The 19176-nt window shown below is 39.0% G+C and overlaps 2 protein-coding genes across 5 annotated transcripts; both read left to right on the top strand.

Moving 5' to 3' along the window:
* The first annotated feature begins 1355 nt into the window (after positions 1-1355).
* Positions 1356-15205, top strand: vat1l (vesicle amine transport 1-like). Of its 2 annotated transcripts, XM_067589042.1 has the most exons (10): positions 1749-1838; positions 2207-2312; positions 2399-2528; positions 2742-2957; positions 3423-3565; positions 5038-5141; positions 6410-6465; positions 6622-6816; positions 11976-12059; positions 13004-15205. In XM_067589042.1, exons 3-10 carry the CDS (start codon positions 2421-2423, stop codon positions 13100-13102), a joined length of 1005 nt encoding a protein of 334 aa, XP_067445143.1. In that variant the 5' UTR covers positions 1749-1838; positions 2207-2312; positions 2399-2420; the 3' UTR covers positions 13103-15205. The 2 variants fall into 2 exon arrangements, with proteins under 2 accessions (XP_067445135.1, XP_067445143.1); XM_067589034.1 differs by lacking the exon at positions 2207-2312 and having other exon boundaries at positions 1356-1838.
* Positions 15206-17414: 2209 nt separating this feature from the next.
* Positions 17415-18837, top strand: clec3a (C-type lectin domain family 3, member A). Of its 3 annotated transcripts, none has more exons than XM_067589023.1 (3): positions 17415-17723; positions 17825-17911; positions 18369-18837. In XM_067589023.1, exons 1-3 carry the CDS (start codon positions 17624-17626, stop codon positions 18764-18766), a joined length of 585 nt encoding a protein of 194 aa, XP_067445124.1. In that variant the 5' UTR covers positions 17415-17623; the 3' UTR covers positions 18767-18837. The 3 variants fall into 3 exon arrangements, with proteins under 3 accessions (XP_067445124.1, XP_067445108.1, XP_067445116.1); XM_067589007.1 differs by having other exon boundaries at positions 17416-17732; positions 17819-17911; XM_067589015.1 differs by having other exon boundaries at positions 17417-17732.
* Positions 18838-19176: the final 339 nt, after the last annotated feature.

Below are 19176 nucleotides of genomic sequence, written 5' to 3'. Positions count from 1 at the left end.
TGGTCTGATCATAAAGAGTTCAACAGCTAAATAGGCTCAAGTGATATAAGCTCATTACACATAAAGTTATTTGTTTATATGCTGGCCGATAAGTGACAGTGTTGTATATAAAGTGTGTTCATCAGAGACACCTTTATTTCTCAACTACAAAATAAACAAATCTGCATATCTTGGTCATTATTGGTCTATAAAATGTCAGAAAATGGTGAAAAATGTCGACCACTGTTTCCCAAAGCCCAAGTTGACGTCTTCAAATGTCTTTTGTCCACAAATCCACAACCCCAAATATTCAGATTACTGTCATAGAAGACTAAAGAAACCAGAAAATATTCACATTTGAGAAGCTGGAAATGAAATAATTTGGGCAGCAAATTAGGTGGGGATTTAGAAAAATTGCATTTATATATTTTTTTAGAATTTTAAAATGTAAATCCTTGGCCTTATTAGAAGGGTATATATAGGATATTTATAAGACAGAAGCCACGTCTTTCCCCAACTTATGTTATCAATGATCGAAGCCCAGTGGAATTTGCCTTTTGGATCAATTTTCTTTTGAAGAATTTCGCGTATAAATTAACAGCGACAGCAATACAATCACCTTAAATCCAACGTCGTGCTGACGTAATATATCCATGATGCAGACCAAACATGAGCTAAAAACCCAGTGAGTGACGGTGATAATTGGACTTACATAAATCAGGTACACATCACTTTAACGGAATGGCTCTGCCTCTTCTGGATGTGTAAATACCGTTATGCAATTGTTTGTATATAATACATTACATAGCCTACATTATAATACATCCATAATATCAACTTTAGAAGGTCAGAGCTCTCCCGCCCACAACAGATGAACAAAAAATAGTAATGCTGCTTAACTATGGCTGCCACTGTAGCCTGTAATGTGACATTTTTAGGAATTAGGCTCACTATTAAACATTTTTGGTGAAGTGGTTTGATGATTATGAATAATCTTGATTCACATCCACCCAGTCTCCGCCTTCTATCTTTGTTAAATCTTGTAGCTTTCACCTTCACCAATTTCTCAATTCACAAAAGCGTTGTCAGTGATCTGCAGAGCAACTGTGACAAAACATTTCATAGCTTAACTTGTAAGCAAGAGGTTCAAACATTGCGAAATTCAAGAACCACAGGTGCAAATTATGATAAAATAAGCTAAACACGAGCTACAATACGCTGGAGGAGGTGAGGGGTGATGGGTTTGGGGAGGTGGTCTATATTTTCAAGTGCACCTGAAGGCACCACACTTGTTGGATTTTTTTTTGTTGCATCACGGGTGCATGAGTTGCATTATAGACTGTAATATAAAGTTTTGTGCACCCATCACCAGCAGATGGTGCATTTCATACTTTAGCCCGCTGCATGCAAAGATATACCAATTATAGCCTCGCCATGGCAACCTTTATTTCAATTATACGGGGCTTCTGTCTGTCACTGGAATGTAAAAAATGTGATTATTCAGGATTGCGTTTTCGCATGAGTAAATGAAGTGTGTGGGTCAGCAGGCATCCTGCCACACAGCGCCTGTGTGCAGGCTGCACAACACCACATCACTCTGAGCCCCCGAGGAGGAGCAGAGAGGCGCAGCAGCTGGGCTTCGACATGGCTAAAGAAGGAGCAGATATGACGGAGGAAACCGAGTACATGATTGACAAAAATGTGGGGAAAGAAACAGAAAACGTGGAATCGTTCGGCGATGCCAAAGAAATGCGAGCGGTGATATTATCAGGTTTTGGAGGTCTGAACAAACTCAGGGTGACCAAGAAGGCAATGCCCGAGCCTCAGGATGGTGAAGTGAAGATCCGCGTCAAAGCATGGTAAATAAGAAAACACCAGTAATAAATTGTATGTGTCTTAATAGATTGTGATGGGCTCTGTGGCCTACACGTTGTATCACCATGCTTGTATTCTGACTCTAAACATAAAATAACACATTTCATGAAGCCACAGGTCTTTTTCTAGTGTAGATGGTTGGCTGTTTGTCTGGAGCTCATTTATAATAAGCTATTAACGAGGAGCAAACTGTGGTCAGAGAGATTCAGTCATTTTACATGTCTGTTTTAATTTATTATTATTCCAGAAAATGACAGCTGAGATAAGTGATGGCAACCTCACAGTTTAGGGAAATTCAAGTGATTTATTTAATGGAGAATGCCTGTTGTTGAGTCTGGCTTTGTATTCACAGAGGAATAGCCTGTGACTCATTGCTGATAATGATGAACTAAAAAGCATTGGGCATTCCTGAAGCTCTTTTGGCCCTGCTGATTCGATAGATGTCAGTGGTCAGGCAGGTCTGCTGCATGGTTTACATCAAAATATTGAATTAGAGTGAGTTTATGTCAACAAACACTAAGGTCCTACTTATTCTTTGTTGCAGTGGTTTGAATTTCCTGGATCTGATGGTACGTCAGGGGACTATCGATAGTCCTCCAAAACCTCCTCTTGTTCCTGGGTTTGAATGCTCTGGAATAGTAGAGTCAGTGGGGGAAAACACAAAGGGATTTGAGGTTAGTGAAATTACAGCTGCAGTGATGTATGAATGAATGTTGTCACCACAATATCTTAAATATGCAGTAACAAAATTAGAGATACAGACATGTACTGTGAGTGTAATAATGAGATGTGCAGTCAAGTTAATCCATAATCCCTCCTTTGTGCCACGTGGTTTTTATACACTACTGTCTGCTTGTTCTCCAGCTACCCTAACATGTTTCTTTCAGATAGGCGACAGAGTTATGGCTTTTGTGAATTACAATGCCTGGGCAGAAGTTGTTTGCACACCAGTGGAGTTTGTCTACAAGTTGCCAGATGAAATGACTTTTGCAGAGGCTGCAGCGTTCTCTCTGAACTTTGTTGCCGCCTACATGATGCTCTTTGAGGTTGCCAATCTGCGAGAGGGGATGTCAGTGCTGGTCCACTCAGCAGGAGGTGGTGTAGTAAGTTTCATTTCCTTTATGACCATTTCATAGCCACAAAACAAGTTCAGCTGTTTCATCCAGCTCTTATTATAACTTACTGCTTACAGTTGAAACATATTGTTTGTTCCCTGTTATTGCCTCATATCTAATAAAAATAGATACTAGACTTTTAATTATTTTGTAGTAAATCTTTTTGAACATCCTTTTGAATAATTAAAGTTTTGGAAGGAATGAAAGAAATGTGCAATTATTCAAAAACCAGCCAACACTGTTGTTATAACTGATGTTAACCATTAATCAAAAGCATTATACAAACTAGAATTTAATATAATTACAATTAATACATCATATACACTCTACGCTTTTTAATGGATGTGTGTTTATTATGTCATGGTGGATTCTGCTGTTTTTTTGTGATCATGGTACATTTAGAGTTTTTTTCTCAGCCACTGATAAGCTGTTGCAACTGTTTGTTATTTTCAGGGTCAAGCTGTGGCTCAGCTGTGCTCCACTGTACCTAATGTCACTGTCTTTGGGATCGCCTCATGTTTCAAACACGCAGCCATCAGAGACTCTGTGACTCACCTCTTTGACAGAAATGTTGATTATATACAAGAAGTCAAAAAGTAAGCTTGGAAAGTTTGTCTCTACTATGGTTGAAATGCTTTGTAAATGGCTAATATAGGGCTGAAGCATCTGTAATCAGGTCCACTTGATGTATTTTGGCAACTCTTAATTTGTTAACATGTAAGATTAGATTAAATTTTAAGGCATCATCAGGGCAGGTTAGTTGTAGCATGAGACACACTGAACTAATGTGATAACGTGGACCATACTGAGCGTAGAGGGCTGTGCGAGGTTGCAGATGTTACCTGTTGCCTTATTTGGTCTTGTGTGGCCGTGGTCCCCATGGCAACTCACAGCTCATCACAGAGAGCAGCAGAATTGTGTAGGGCGGAGGTCTGCGCTGGTGCTTTGGAACAACTGAGCCAATTAGGGCCGAACATCGATACCCTACGCATTCCATTAACAGCACAGCACACTGCCAGTTTGGACTACAAAAAAAAACCCAACCTTGTAGCAAACATTGCTGGAGATTTGATATTAAATGTTGCAGATTTGCTGAAATTATGCTGTGAAGTTTTCATTTTTCATTGCAAAGCTTATGATCATTTACAGAACTCACCATGCTGCCTCCTCCGCTTCAGAGAGCTTCAGCAGTAACTTATTCTTATTTGTGGATACACTGTTGAGCCATACATAAATGAAACACATTACTATATTCTTTGAATTATAATGCATAGGGAATTAAATATTCTTTCATGGGCACTGGTTATTTCATGCTTTCTGGCTACATATCAACAGTGGTAGTGGATTAATATGCCTTTCATCTCTCCCACACATTCTTCTCAGGATCAAGAGCAAAGTACAATTAAATTAGTCTTTTTTACAAAAGGCAAAACCATGAGAATCACAAGACCACCAAGCAGTTTAGCCAAGCAGGTGTCCAAGGCCACAAGGCTGAAAGTAAGGAATTCAGGTCCCCTTGATAATAACATGCCTTTCATTCTTTCATATCCATACCTTTAATTAGTCTCATTATGGCAAACGTGTTTATCTGAGTGATTCTGGGTGCGATAAACCTTTTCTAACGTCTTGTAAAATGTGTTACTGATGAGGAGCAATGTGGACACTGCAAAACGTCTCTTTCTTTACAAGAAAACTGTAGGCAGAGTTAAAAAAAAGAAAATGTGGGTTGCACACTGCAACTTCTGAGTTACACTCGAGAGAATCAATGCTCATATCTTATGAATCCACGATTGGACAAAACTTGAAGCTGCTCCAGAGTATGAGTCACAGGCTTAATATATTTTGGACTTACAGAATATGTTTTGCAAGTTTACATACAGTACCCACAGTCATAAACAAGGCAATACAGTATAAATGTACGAAGTTGGCCTCTGATTGTACTTGAGCTCAAGAAAGTGTCTGTAGATGAACTCTTCACATGTTCAGATTATACTTTTACATGTGTATTCATTTAAATGAGTCCTCTTTTTCAATGGATTTCATCTTTACTTTGGTCTTGATGTTTTAGGATCTCTCCAGATGGAGTGGACATCGTGTTGGACTGCCTGTGTGGGGAGAACACAGGGAAAGGCCTGAGTCTGTTGAAGCCATTAGGAACTTACATCCTCTATGGTAGGAACTGTACTTAATGCTTTGGCTGTGTCTTAATGAAACCTTTGCCTTTCCATTTAATACGTTCAAAGTGGAAATAACTACATTTACAGTCTATTAGTCAAATTTTAGGTTGTTTGCTTCAACTTTGAGGTCAATAGTAGCAGTTAAATGAATAGTTTGACATTTTGTGAAATTCGCTTGTATGCTCTCTTGCCAAGGGTTAGATGAGAAGACCAATACCATACTCTCACATGTGTCCATTAAATATGAGGCTTGAGCCAGGAGACAGATAGCTTAACTTAGCATAGGACTGGAAACATGGGGGAGCAGCAAGCCTGTCAAAGGTGACAAAATCTGCCTAAAAAAAGTGGTCTCTGCACATCTGTAAACTGACAGATGCTTAGGAGATGAAGCAAAACAACAAAAACATCTTTCGCACACTGTCAGCACTTACGGTAACTTTATTCAACAGCTATGTTTCGGTCAAGCAAGGCATTTCATCCTGAAATGCTTGACCTTTCTGACAGTGTGCAGGTGCTAATAATTTGTTTTGAACAAAATCTGCCTGCCAGCACCTCTGAAGCTCACTGATTAGCATGTAATATCTCATTTGTTTAATCCAAAAACTGAAATGTAGAAACAACAAGTTTCTGTTTTATATGGGGTCATGTGCTGGAATATTTCCTGGGAGCAGTTTTTGTATGTATTAAATAAACGAGACATAACATGTTAATTAGTAAGGTATTGGTTGTACTTTAGAGGTACTGGTAGTAGGTAGATTTTGCTACCTTCAGATAGAACAAGGCTTGCTCTAAGTGTAGCTTCATAATATTGTATAGACAGGAGAATGGTATCAATCCTCTCCTCTAACTCCTGGTGAGAAAGAGAATAAGCGTATTTCTCAAAATGATTCCTGAAAAAGACGAGCCACGTATTCACTAGAGAGTGATTGCATCTGGACTGGGTGCGAAGCAGTGAGGCTCACTTGAATAAACATACTCCATAGCCTGTAAATGAAATGCCATCCTTATCTTATCTCTGTTAATTACTTAAATTCCTGTCAAGCCTCATGAATAAAGCAACAGAATAACAAGGAGATTAATTAATTAGTTCTAGTTCTAGTTATATGTGTGAAGGCATGCTTGCACAGATATAAGGGTTTAAAGGTGCCAATTGTTCCTCCCCCACCTCACCCTTCATGCTTTGTGGCTGCCTATTATTGTCCAGTCACTTCTGTCCGGCCATTTGCACTGCATACAGCAATCCTTTTATTTTTGTTTTTTCAGGCGCGTCAAACATGGTAACTGGGGAAACAAAGAGTTTCTTCAGCTTTGCAAAATCTGTGAGTCAGAGATGCAGTCTGTCATCAACATTTGAAGGAAACAGTACCCTGTTACTACCCAATGAACATTTCATGGCAAATGAAACACACAAACACACAAATGAGTCACTCAGGATGAATGTGTCTCTCTGAATTATTGTTGTTTTTTTTCTCCAGTGGTGGCAGGTGGAGAAGGTGAACCCTATTAAACTATACGAGGAGAACAAAGTCATTGCAGGATTCTCGCTCCTCAATCTCCTCTTCAAACAGGGCAGATGTAGTCTTGTGAAAGCAGTAATGGACAAACTCTTGTGTCTCTATGAGCAAAAGAAGATCAAGCCAGTAGTGGACTCTCTATGGGCGCTGGAGGAGGTAAGAGTTAGATCAGAGGGTGTAAGACAGTGTGATGTCAATGATTATCAAATTAAAATGATCAGATCACAGTGGTGACGTAAACAGAGATGCCAGGGAAGATTTAAAAGACAGCATATAATCTGTTTGTCACTGCTGCTTTCTGTGGGACATTGTCAGCTTTTCTTGGACATTCTTCTGCAGATGGTGGGTACGTTGCATCTTCCTGCTCCACAATTATTTCACTCCCACACAAAACCCAATAGGCCATACGTCAATCACTTCAATCTTGATTTTTGCAAACTCTTTTCCATTCCTGCAGAGTCTTTGTAGATGTAAACTAATTACGAAATGTACATGTTGGCTTTGGATCAGTTAAGCCATTGTAGAGACCACAGTGAACGATGATTTGTCATCCAAAAGCTACCAACCACAAAAAGCATTTTCTGTCAGATGTCAATTCACTTTTTCATCAGTTTTTAAGGTTTAATTATCTTGGAGAGGCTTAGTGCCTCATGGATTCTTGGTAATAGCAAGTTGCACAGTGCTCTTAATTCTGCTTCCTATCTTCTGAGAAAACACCTATCTTGTGAAAATAATTTCAAAAAACATTTTTGTAGCCCATTTTACTGTCTACGGACATGAATGTGCATCCAATATGCCAGAATACATTCTGCGCTGGTGAGTTGTTTGATGTAGTGTTCATGCAATCCTCCTCAACTTTAAAGTCTGGAAATATCACTTCACACCATAATATTTACCAGATATACATAACTCAATGGTAAATATCACATGAACTGGAAAGTTTGTCTTCACGAGTTGACAAGGGACATCTGAACAGGTCCCCAACTAATGAGACAGTCTGAGCTGATTGTCTTAGACAGATAAACAAGTCAGCAAAGATGTACAGTTTTAAGTTGACAAATTAGCTTTTTGGTTATTACTTTTGTTTAGCTGTTAGCCCTACAGGTGGTTCCCTACCTTTGCCTAATGGTAAAGTCAAGTCTTTTGCACTGGTCCTGACAGGGTACCAGGAGAGGGTGCAAAAAGCATAAACCTGCCATGTCTTATGTTATGTTTTGTTGGCTATGTTAGTATATTTTAGCACAATCCTTCTTTGATCAGATGAAAGATGTAGACAAAAAGTGAGGAAACATTCTGTTGACCATATTAAGGGCCCTACACAGCCGTGATCCACCTACACCTGTGTCGCAGTTCTCTGCTTGAGAGACACGGTCTCTACCAACAAAATAGCAATCAGAGTTAATAATTGAAGCTTCTTTTGCTTAACTTTGCCTACTCAGCCTGAACACAGAGGATACACCTAACTCCTGCCCTGCCTGTAGCAGCCGTTAGCTGTACAGCTTGCCTTCACCTGGTGCCTAAGTTAACTTTGCATGTAGTCCTGCTAACAACCATGGTTGTGTGTGGAAATTGTCATCTTACCTTTTCACAAGTGAAGGTAGACATCGCTCACCTGCAGGCTGAACTCAGGGAGAAGGACGGGTTAATCCTTTAGTTTTCAACTGTAGCCACAGCCAGGCTTTCCCTTCTAGGAAAGTACTTATCCTGGCTTTCTACGATGTTTTCAAATAAAGCCAGTCAGACGCCATAGACTTCCAACACACACATTTGTTCTTCTTACCGTAAGATGATTTTGCTTGTAGGCCTCTCGTGCAGATGAGGTGAATGGGTGTTTGAATATGTTATGTAAATGTGTATTTACGGCTGCCTTACGTCAAGTTCAAATCAAAGTGCTTAACGTAAGTTAAAGAAAATTATTCATATGAACTCAAAGTATCAAAACAACAAAACGGTAATAAAGATAATCAACAAACTAAGAAGTGTGCGGTTGAAAAACTGTTTCTCTGTGGCGTCTCTTTCCTTTGTCGCACCTGGTTCAATTAACCTCTCGCTGCACCACACGTACACTACGTCTTGGCTGGTACCAGTCTCAGCCAATCAAGTACAGCCAAACTATGCTAAAAAAAAATAAAATAAAAACGGCTCCAACAGTACTGTCCAGTCTTACCCATGTAATTGATTATTTACATCACATACAAGGATGAATTGTAAGAGCTGGATACCAGATCAAAAATGCCCATTCAGTCCTATAAGAATTGCTCACTCAAAGTTTCTAGCTTCCACGTTTGCTTCCGCATTGTGCGGCCCTCTGAATATGCGCAGTGGTGTTTGTCCCGCTGGCTCCGCCCACAAGTTCCTGCTCAGCCCATAGACTTTACATTGTGGTGACGTCATGGATTTTTAAATTGCTTGTCTCAGCTTGAGGAAAGTTTTACAAATATAAAACCCCCATGAATCAAAATTCATAATAGAAAGAGTCATAATTGACCTTGTTTGCATTTTTAGGTGTCCTGTCAACATTTTTACAGACGTCTGTTTTACAATGGTGGTGAATGCTTTTTGGGCCACGGGGATTTTTCGCTGCAATACTGAGGTATTGCAGCAGTATTGCAGCAGTGGCCACTGGGAAAAATTGGCTGCAAGGCTGAGGGGCAGCGCCCTATCCAGCTCTTATTATGCATCCATGATCACATGCCTGCCCTGTCACTTAGCTGGGGAGCTTTTAAATCTTTTACAATCTTTTAATTTCATGCTTCATGATACTGGGTCAACCCACATCCAAGGTCACAAACTTGATCTAGTGTTAACCTTTGGTGTAAATATTAGAAACTTATAAATAGAAACTATTTACGTGTGTATTTCTGACCATTTTAGCATTCTTTTTAATCTACTTTCTGCCCCTCCTCCCTAGCAAACTGTCTGCCCCCACTTGCTCTCACATTTTTAACCCCTCAACCGCTAGCACATTTAACCAGGCTTTTCTCTTCTCTGCCTCTGCCCCAGCTGCTCATCCACCCACTGTTGATCAGCTAAATCATTTCAATAACATCTGTTTTGCTACTTTAGACTCAGTGGTTCCAACTAAAGTTCACACCAACCGATCTGACAAAAGCTCTCCCCGGCTGAATGAACATGCTCGTAAGCTTTGAAGAGAACATAGAAAAATGAGTGCAAGTGGAAATCCACTAAATTACAGGTGTTCCACCAAATTTTTAAAGGTTGCATGAGGGATTATAATGCTGCAGTCAAAGATGCAAGAACAAAATATTTCTCCACTATGATCTCAACTACCATCATTTTAGAATCCTGTTTAGAAGTATCGACTGTGTTGTCGGTGCCCCTCTGACAGATATGCTTCTCCCAAACTTTGTAACTTGTTTTTTAACAGATGATTGATTCCATCAGATTAACATTCAACAGCAGTCAACTTCTTGTGGGAGCTTCTAAATCTAGGAGATTAGTAGAACCCACCACAAGCTCATCTATTGGCTACCTTTCCTCTTTCAACCAAATTTCCCTTGAAACTCTGCTGAAAATAATTAGTAACATGTAGTCCTCTATCTGCTTCTTGGATATTTTACCAACTCAATTTTTTACGGAGGTTCTCCCCACCATTGGCCTGCACATTTTGTTTATTGTTAAACATTCCTTCAACATAAACTTTTAACTGGAAGTGATTTGCTTAACTGCTCCCATCAGTTGAATCAAAATGTATCCAACACGCCCTCTTAACTTTTTCAAGTAGAATGTTTGGAATTTGTTTCGCAACCAAAAACACTTCAAGAATTTAGATAAAAGGTGTAAGATATCACACAAATCTGACTGCAACTCAGCCTGAACTTTCTATCTATAGTCAGAGAGAGAATATGCTGATAAAATGATTGCTGGCTTCAGATTTTTATTTCTCATGGGAAATTTCCCAGTACTGTTGTCATTAAACTTTGGCAGAATGCTTGGGCCATTCACCGGAACCATTGCGCATGAAGAATCTCATTAGTGGGGAGGATGGCGTGGGATGTAGTGTCAGGGGCACAGCCTGGCTCAATTGTTTTTATGCCTGGATTGAGAATTCAGAGGGCGTTAGTTTACATGTTAACCATGGAAACCTTTTTTTTCTGGAATGAAATGTTGGAGAAAGTGCGTGACTGGAACAGAATAACTGGAGTTTTTCTGACCACTAGCAGTTTTAGTCAGGATAATAAAATTAATTTGTCTCTTTCAGTTAGGAGTCTAAAATTAGGATATTCAAAAAAGTGAACTTACATAAGGCATCTTAAAGCGATTGTCATTGACATAAAAGCACCAGGAGAGTCCCATTAATGAAAGTGGAGCTTATCCTCTCTTCTAAATTTGCTATCTTGCAGCAAAGTGCTGAACAGGTTTATGACCTATTTTTACTCTTGGCTTGATTTGCACTATTTCTTTTAACAAGTGAATACTTGTGACACAATGGCCTCCAGACAAAGAGGTACATTCAGTTGTGTCTGTGTTTGGACTGTAATGAGTGAGCAAGATACAACATCCTGAGTAATTTTTTCTGATGTGTGAACTTTTCTTCACACAGTGATAAAATAGTCAAACCGTGAGAATGTTGTCAGACTTGATGAGACAATGTCGCAATAAAACCAGAATCACAATATGGCACAATTATAGTGTCCTTATAATACTTTGTGAAGGCCAGAATTCTTCACAACTGTTACATTGAATAACCTTTTTCCAACAAGATGGTGACAAGGTGCCACAATTCTTTTTTGTGGCATTTTTTGCCTTTATTGGACACTTGATAGTGAAGTGACCGGAAACAAGAGGAGGGAGATGGGTATGACAAGGGTCCCTGGCTGGAATCAAACCAGGGATGTTACAGTTATGAGGCGCGCCCAACATTTGGCTATGGGGGCGCTCCCAAGGCACCACAATTTTATGAGCAGAAGTCAGGAAGCACCCTCCTTTATTAGATGTTCTTTACACGTTTGCTACAAAAATGACGCTGCTCAAGACTTGTTGATACATTTGTCTTTTACACATCCATGTAATCTGTATTCACTGGGGATTTGCGGTTTTCATACAAAGCTGTTTTACAGCAACTGTTTTAGAATTTTTCTTTTTATTGGCTTAAATAAACTACACTTAATAGTGACAACAGAAAAACTGTTTTTTTTATGATAAAAAAAATGATTTACCCAAAATTGAAACCAGCTGTCTTTCTTTTTTGCATTACTTTCAGACTGAAGTCATGCTACTTTTATTGTTAAAAAATACTGAAAGAGTCATTAGTTTTTCTGGTGTTGGTTTAAACTGATATGTTTTATTCTCAGGTTAAAGAGGCCATGCAGAGAATTCATGACAGAGGCAACATAGGAAAACTCATTCTGGATGTTGAGAAGACTCCTACCCCTCTGGTAAACAAAAAAAATGTGTTTTTATACTAGTTTAAGAATGAAGTTAACAGAAAGCACACATGAATAGATGGAGCTGTTAAGTAAATGGGCCAATGGGCTTAATTTCTCAGTAAAAAGTGATCTTAAGGTCAAGAGTTTAAGTGCAATCCTACAAAGATTTTTTTTACTACAACAGCACTTAATGTCCCACTGTAGTAGGAGTGTATGGTGAATTGTTTTCAAAGTAACTTGGCCAACTATCTGTAAGCCATTTTATGATATATAAAATATATTTTGATATATAACATATAAACAGAAACTTTATATTTTTAAATGTCACACTGAATACATTATGGAAGTATAAGACTAAGATAATTGACTTGGTCCAATTTGATCAGTCTGGATGCTAGATTAGATAAATACTGTATTAATGACAAAAATACATACAATTAAAGTATTATATGACATCAATGGTTGATGCAACACTACATGACCAACAGGAAGAAGAGGAGAAAGAGGAGGAGGATGGCAGATGTAAAAGCCCCATGTAGAGCTAATCTAATCATAATTGCATCTTCAGTGAAGATGTTTTTCGGAAAAACACTGATAATATTACAAGATGTGTAAGATCTCTGTGCCAAACTGACTACTAATTGGCTGGCTGATTTACAGGGTGGTATTTATTGTAAATGTTGTTAAAGTTACCAATCAGGGTCATGAGGGAGCAGCAAGTGGGATTTCCTCCTGTTTTACAGCAGCAGTTTCCATGGTGATCTCAACATCAAACTCAGAAAAACTACTGTATTATATGTATAGAAGCTTGTATCCCTGTGTCCAGCAGAGAAAACATTTACTGGTCCACTTGATGTCAGCTCACAATCCTGGTCTTTGTTTGTGTGTGTGTGTATGGGTGAGGTACCTCAGTATGCAGTTAATGATAGATCAATAATATTTCTTACCACTAGATGGCCAGCGACAGCACAGAGACCAGTGAAGCAGGGGAGGAAGAAGAGGAGCCTGAGGGAGACAATGACAGCAAGGAGCGGATGCCTTTCATCCATTAGACCTAACAAACCCCTCTGCAACACGCCTATAGAGACTGGAGACGCTACACAGATTCACCACAGAGGATCACGATGACAAACGAGTGTTGTGCAGTATGTGTGTATGTATGTATGCATGTGCTGTATGCATGTATGTACAGAATGTGTTTGTGCTTCTTGTCTGTTACTTATTGTTTCTGTCAGATAGCAAGTTTGGGTAAATTAAGACTGACAACAAGTGCCATTCTCAGAATAGTGTTATTATATAATTTACTGTATTATGAAGTAATTTTATGCTAGTCAAATCTGTGATTAGGTCTGTGTCCATTTTACAGTTAACTGCATCTGCCAGTCCCTCAATTTTTTATCAAATTTATCAGTTAATTGAATTTCCAACAGATTTAATATGCATTGAAACCTGCTGACATGCTGTTATTAGTTTAAAAATAGTAACTAGTAAATCAAACAAGTGTCATATACTATAACAACTTAAACATGTCTAAACATTTCACAAGATAGGAAAATGTGTTATGTTAAATCCCCCCCTTGTCCTCAATGATGACAGATGAAGTTTGAGAAAATGACTCCAATGTTTTCCTGCATCTGACCATGGAAATTAATCAGTGATTCACATTCTCATATTACAACAGCAATGTATAAGACAGGAGAGGTAGAAAAGTCTGTGTGTAGATATTTGCATGATATTTAGTATTCTTAGGTGCCAATCTTGTAATATTTTGGGATCACCAGTGCCTTTGAGCTGCAAACACTGTACCACTGTTGAGTGTTTGATACTTGAAATGCTTTCCTCGTGTGAAGTTCACTTTGAACAAACCAACAAAACAAGTATTTTCAAAAGTATGAAAGCTGATACGTACATAATTAAAAACTATTCATAACCTGGTCTTAAAATGTAGTAAGTTGATAATGTGGTGCCATCATGGCTCTATTTATGTTGTGAGTTATTAGATTGCGGACACAAAATTGTATTTTCATATCTCTGACTAAAATATGTGACCCCAGATAGGGTTACATGTATGTTAAGGCTACAAACATTGTAATTTTCTTAAACATAGGGATAAAACAGAGCTGAAAATGAGTTTCAAAAGGTTAAATTTATATCTGTGTCAAAATCTTGCAGAATATATGGATAAAAGAGACACTGAGATAAATCAGTAAAGTCTGATATGTCTTAGAGGAGGATCAAGAAGTGGTCAGTCAGACTGTGAGCAGTCGAAGGTTTTCTTGTCTGACCAAAGTTGTTTACTTGCTGGTGCCTCAAAACAAAAGTGCCATAAGACTCCAAGATAAATTATTTTTAGAATGAAAGCTGGTGTATAAAGGCAGGGCGATTTAAGTCTGAGCAACACTGTGTATTACTTTATTTGTGTGAAGATATTATGCCCTCTGCTTTACTCCAGATCTGTGAGTTGTTAATCAAATGCAGGAAAAGAACAGTTGACAAGAAATACACACACCCTGATGATTTAGATGACTGATCTTTCTTTAGCCTTGCACATTTAGTGTGTTTTATACTGTATCAGTCATTATTTATCACTTTACTTGAATTGTTAAAATGAAACCAGAGTATACAACAAGAAGTAGTTTCTCAACTGTAAAAAAAAAAACAATAAAACAAGTCAATGCTTTGTAATCAAGCCATTTTAAGAAATTTCTAAAAAAATATGATCAACCCAGTTAGAGCAAAACTAACAGGAGTAAACACTGCTTGCCTCTAAGTTGAATGATAGACAGTGTTAATGGGTATAGTAAAGTAATGAAGTAAATTATTTTAGAAGTTAATTTCTAGGCCTGGTAATAAGGTTAGTGATGTTTAGACACTTTGGAAATACATCTCAATTATAATATCATAAATATCATGTGTAAATGTGTGTGTGTGCCTGTGTGAGAGAGTGAGAGACTGCATGTTTTTTGTGTGTTTATTCATATTGCCTTGTAAAAAAGAAAAACATAAAGAAGTGTTTAGCACTGTAATGTTTTTACAAATTTCCTTTTTAACTATGGTTTACCTGTGGTCGTACATTTTTGTCAAGTTTTGTTATCTTTTGTTGTGCACTTTCTGTTTACTTGAATAAATTTATCTGCAAAGTATTCTGTGAGAAATGAGAATTTTCTTTTTCATAATTTTGCATATTGCATTAAAATTGGTGTTACTCATCTCCTTTAATATATTTCAGAAAATAATTATTGTGATAGATTTTCTGCATCTCAAAAACAATGGACCTTGTAGGTGGATAAAGCAGCTTATAAAACAAAGTGAAGGGCTTTTCTTTTTTGTATGTGTTTAGTTCTTAGTTTAAATACAAATGCCTCCTGTCCAATCATTGCCTTTTTTTTTTTTTTTACCCCTGAACAGGAACCACTTGCCCTTTGGGTTGCGGTGGGGGTCTAATCGAGTACGCTGTTGCGGTGATTGCTCCTTTTGTCTCCTCTGTCTTTCCAGCCTAGCCCTTGTGTCACACAGGAGGATTTCCCTGATTAGGCCTTCCTCTCTCCCACACATGATTCTGGTAGCTGTCATCTCCTACCTTTACCCCTATCAGTACCCTTTGGAGTAGGAGCTGTCCTTACTTGCCTCCTACCTTGCTTTTTAATTTTTCATAGGTCATGGCGGCAGTAACATCCCTGCATTCGTGTCCCTTTTGGTATTCTCCACCAGGCATTGTTCCCAGTCCTCCCCTGGATCCATTACCAGGCCCTGCATTGCTTGTAGGGCCATACGCCTGGGGGGTACTTGAGGGCAATCCCAAGAACAGCCTCTAGGGCCCTTTCACAGTAATCAGCTTGATGTTCGCCTGGTTGCCAGGTTGGCACTATATCCCCTAGGAGTTGTATCTCCTTTACTATTGTGGGTGTTGTTGGACCTGAATCACTTACCCCTGGCTGCAGGATGCTGTTCCCTGTTAATAGGGCCAATTGTCCCCATAATTCCAATGGTTGAGGTGGGTCCCTTTCTGGTGTCTACCTGTTGCTGGGATGAACCAGGAGTAGAGGAGGTCAGTGGGATGGGTTCCCCAGTTGGACTAAACCTCGGTTCTCTCCGTGCCACTTGTTCCCCTCATCTCCTTTCCCTGTCCTCACTGAGAGCACACCTTTTTGACTATCTGCTCTCTCATTAAGTCAAGCATTATTGTACCCAAATACACCTCTTTAAATGCTTTTGTCAACCCATCTGTCTTTGCGATCGTAGGGTATGCTGGGACTCTGGCAACCAGTTCTCCTTCCCCAAAGGTTAATTCCTCAAACCAGTCGGGCCAATCCACCCCTGCCATCACTCTCCTGTCCTCCATCCTTTCCCTGTATCCTCAAAGTTGTCCCATTTGGGGTTAGGGGTGAGGGGCTGATACCTCCTCAAGGTCCAGAACTTTGGTCAACAATCTTGTACCCGGGGACGCCTTCCCTTGGTGTTTTTTTCCTCCGCCTGTGTCCCCTCATAGACTGTTCCTCACTCCCCTCATGGATATTCCCATTTAGAAAACCACACTCTAGGGAGGGGATGATCAGGTTCCATGCAAGGATTTACTTCCCTTGCTTTGCTCATAAATAATTTACATTTATTTCTACTATTAAAATCTAGTTTGTTTAACTTGCTAGTTTCCACCTACTAAGCACATTTAGTCAGAATAGATTATTCTAGTCAGTCTTCCACTTCGGATGAAAATGTACATTCTTATTTAGTACAGATTTAAATGAAAGACAATCCTTAGAAATGTACAATTTGAAGACTGTAAAATGGGAAAACATATACTTTAGCTGGCATGAGAGTTGCCTTACTATATTGAGCCCATATACACAAGAGTTTTTCTTATTTAGCTCCCACCTCCTGTCTTTATACATCAGCTCACTCTAAAAATAACTTTGCCTGCACCAGAGCTGGAAGCTGCAGTTCCTCAGGTCTAATAACAACTTTATTTTTATAGATTATACAAGTGGAAGTGTGTATGATTGTAACATTGAAAATATATCTATAATTAGCAGCAATATTTTCTCTGTAATTTGTTTTAGTACACTGAAATTTTTTGTGTTGATTGATACCACTTAGTATGTAGATGAATCCTATATTTGACAGTTAACAGATGATAGTATTCGCACTTTTTTCTTAGTTGACAACCAGGTGAAACATTTTTCACTTGTCAAAAACTGACTTAGCATGTCCAAAGATTATTGGAACAGGGAAGCAGAGTCTTGCAGAACACTCTGTAATAGCAAAGCAGTAAATGAATTTCCAGTTTGTTTGTGAAATGAAAGGGAATACTGCTTAGTGCACCTCGTACAAGTAAATATTTATTAAAAGCCAGACACAAGGAAATCATTATTTGCCACTCCACCCTTTTACCTCCCTCACCTCCTCCTGATGTTTGGAAAAAAACAAACAGAATTTGAGCCAATGCAAGGAGAGTACCCAGAAAGGCACACAGAGGGCCAGTATATATTGAGCTGCCCACAGTGTTTTTGGTTCCTTTCACAGCAGTACAAGGTGTGCCACTGTGTCCTGTCCTGTAGGATCCACTGGCCTCAGACATGGCACGTCTGGCCCTCTCTGTCTTCCTCGTACTTTGCTTCTCTTTGCTCCACTTCAGTTCCAGTCGTCCATCTCGCACCAGAAAGGCTATGTCACCTCGTCAGTCTGGTATCTATGGACATTGTGCACAGTTCAGAAATTATGTTTTCACTGCTGATGTTTATCTAACCTGTTTTTCTTGCTTCTCCATTGAGATGCAGCTGCAGAGGAAGATGACGTGAAGTCCCAGCTTGGCAGGCTTTGGCAGGAGGTGAATTCCCTGAAAGAGATGCAGGCGTTGCAGACAGGTACCGCTCTCACTAAATACACAAATAAAGGCTGATTAAATACTAAAGTGACACAGAGAAGAGATGAGTAATTAAACTGGGAGATTAGATTAGATTCTGTAGAAATTGTTTACTGATTTAGGCACTGATCCATATTGCAGGAGTGTGGACGTTGTTGTGAGATAAATGGTGCCATAACAGATTTTGAACTTTTTGGTTTGCTGAGTCTCCAGCAGAGGGCAGCAGCACTGATTTCAGCTATTAAAGTGTACAGTCAAACGTTGAGTTGTGCAGGGGGGAGGAATGTTAATAATAGACCATTTATAGCCCCAGAGAATGTCAAAACATGTATGATAATCTCCATAATGATTATTTGCTAATTCAAGAGGAAACTAAACCTATTTTTGAACACTTTCTATATTATATAGTGACTTTACAATTCAAATATATTCATGAAACAAATGCCTTCTGTTTTCAGTCTGTCTCCGTGGCATCAAAGCTCACAGGAAGTGTTATCTTACAATTGAGGAGCCCAAGCATTACCATGAAGCAAATGAAGACTGCATTGCACAAGGAGGAACACTTGCAACGCCGCGAGACATGATGGAAAACAATGAACTGAGAGACTATGCAAAGAGGAGTGCTCCAGGATCCAAGGACTTCTGGATTGGCGTGGCAGACATAGTGAAAGAAGGCCAGTATGTTGATGTCAACAGCCAGCCCATCAGCTACTTCAACTGGGACCGCTCCAAGAAGCAGCCCACAGGAACGAAGAGAGAGAGCTGTGTTGCTCTTTCAGTGGGTGCACAAGGAAAGTGGTATGACGAGGTGTGTCGCAGCCTCAAAAAGTACATTTGTGAATATGTCATTCCCTAAACGTGACAGAGTGGTTGTTGACAATTTAATCATCATTTATGCGGGTCAATGATTAAAAGTGTGCAAAATCATACATTTGTTGTCAAATCTGTGCCAAACGAACCCCGGCTTGTATGATTAAATGTCTTTCATGAAAATTAACTTTAATACATACTGTTCAGCAGTAAATGTAACTAATGATTATATAATCCAATGACATTACAGTATGTTATTGCTCTTTCTTTGATAACAGATATCAGACTACTTCATGTTAACCTTATTCAAAATCCCCAAAACTCTAAAATTATGAGAAGAGTTTGGCACAGTTAAAACCTCAAAACCTCAGCTGATGACTAAACAGCACAAGAAGTTAAAAAAACAAACAACTTTTGCTGCATTGTAACTTTTCCATTTTGTGCATATACTTTTTT

Source organism: Thunnus thynnus, chromosome 1 (genome assembly GCF_963924715.1).
Source record: "Thunnus thynnus chromosome 1, fThuThy2.1, whole genome shotgun sequence".
Classification (NCBI taxonomy): Eukaryota; Metazoa; Chordata; class Actinopteri; order Scombriformes; family Scombridae; genus Thunnus; species Thunnus thynnus.
The sequence above is the reverse complement of the archived record's forward strand: the minus strand, read 5'-3'. Positions and strand labels throughout refer to the sequence as shown.

What these genes read in the sequence shown, in the direction of transcription:
- vat1l (XM_067589034.1), top strand. Translation starts at nt 1,624, where the DNA reads ATGGCTAAAGAAGGAGCAGATATGACGGAGGAAACCGAGTACATGATT. An exon ending in TATATACAAGAAGTCAAAAA is followed by an intron (nt 3,566 to 5,037) that starts GTAAGCTTGGAA and finishes TTGATGTTTTAG; the next exon opens with GATCTCTCCAGATGGAGTGG. An exon ending in AGAAGACTCCTACCCCTCTG is followed by an intron (nt 12,060 to 13,003) that starts GTAAACAAAAAA and finishes TCTTACCACTAG; the next exon opens with ATGGCCAGCGACAGCACAGA.
- clec3a (XM_067589007.1), top strand. Translation starts at nt 17,624, where the DNA reads ATGGCACGTCTGGCCCTCTCTGTCTTCCTCGTACTTTGCTTCTCTTTG. An exon ending in TATGTCACCTCGTCAGTCTG is followed by an intron (nt 17,733 to 17,818) that starts GTATCTATGGAC and finishes TTCTCCATTGAG; the next exon opens with ATGCAGCTGCAGAGGAAGAT. An exon ending in GATGCAGGCGTTGCAGACAG is followed by an intron (nt 17,912 to 18,368) that starts GTACCGCTCTCA and finishes TTCTGTTTTCAG; the next exon opens with TCTGTCTCCGTGGCATCAAA.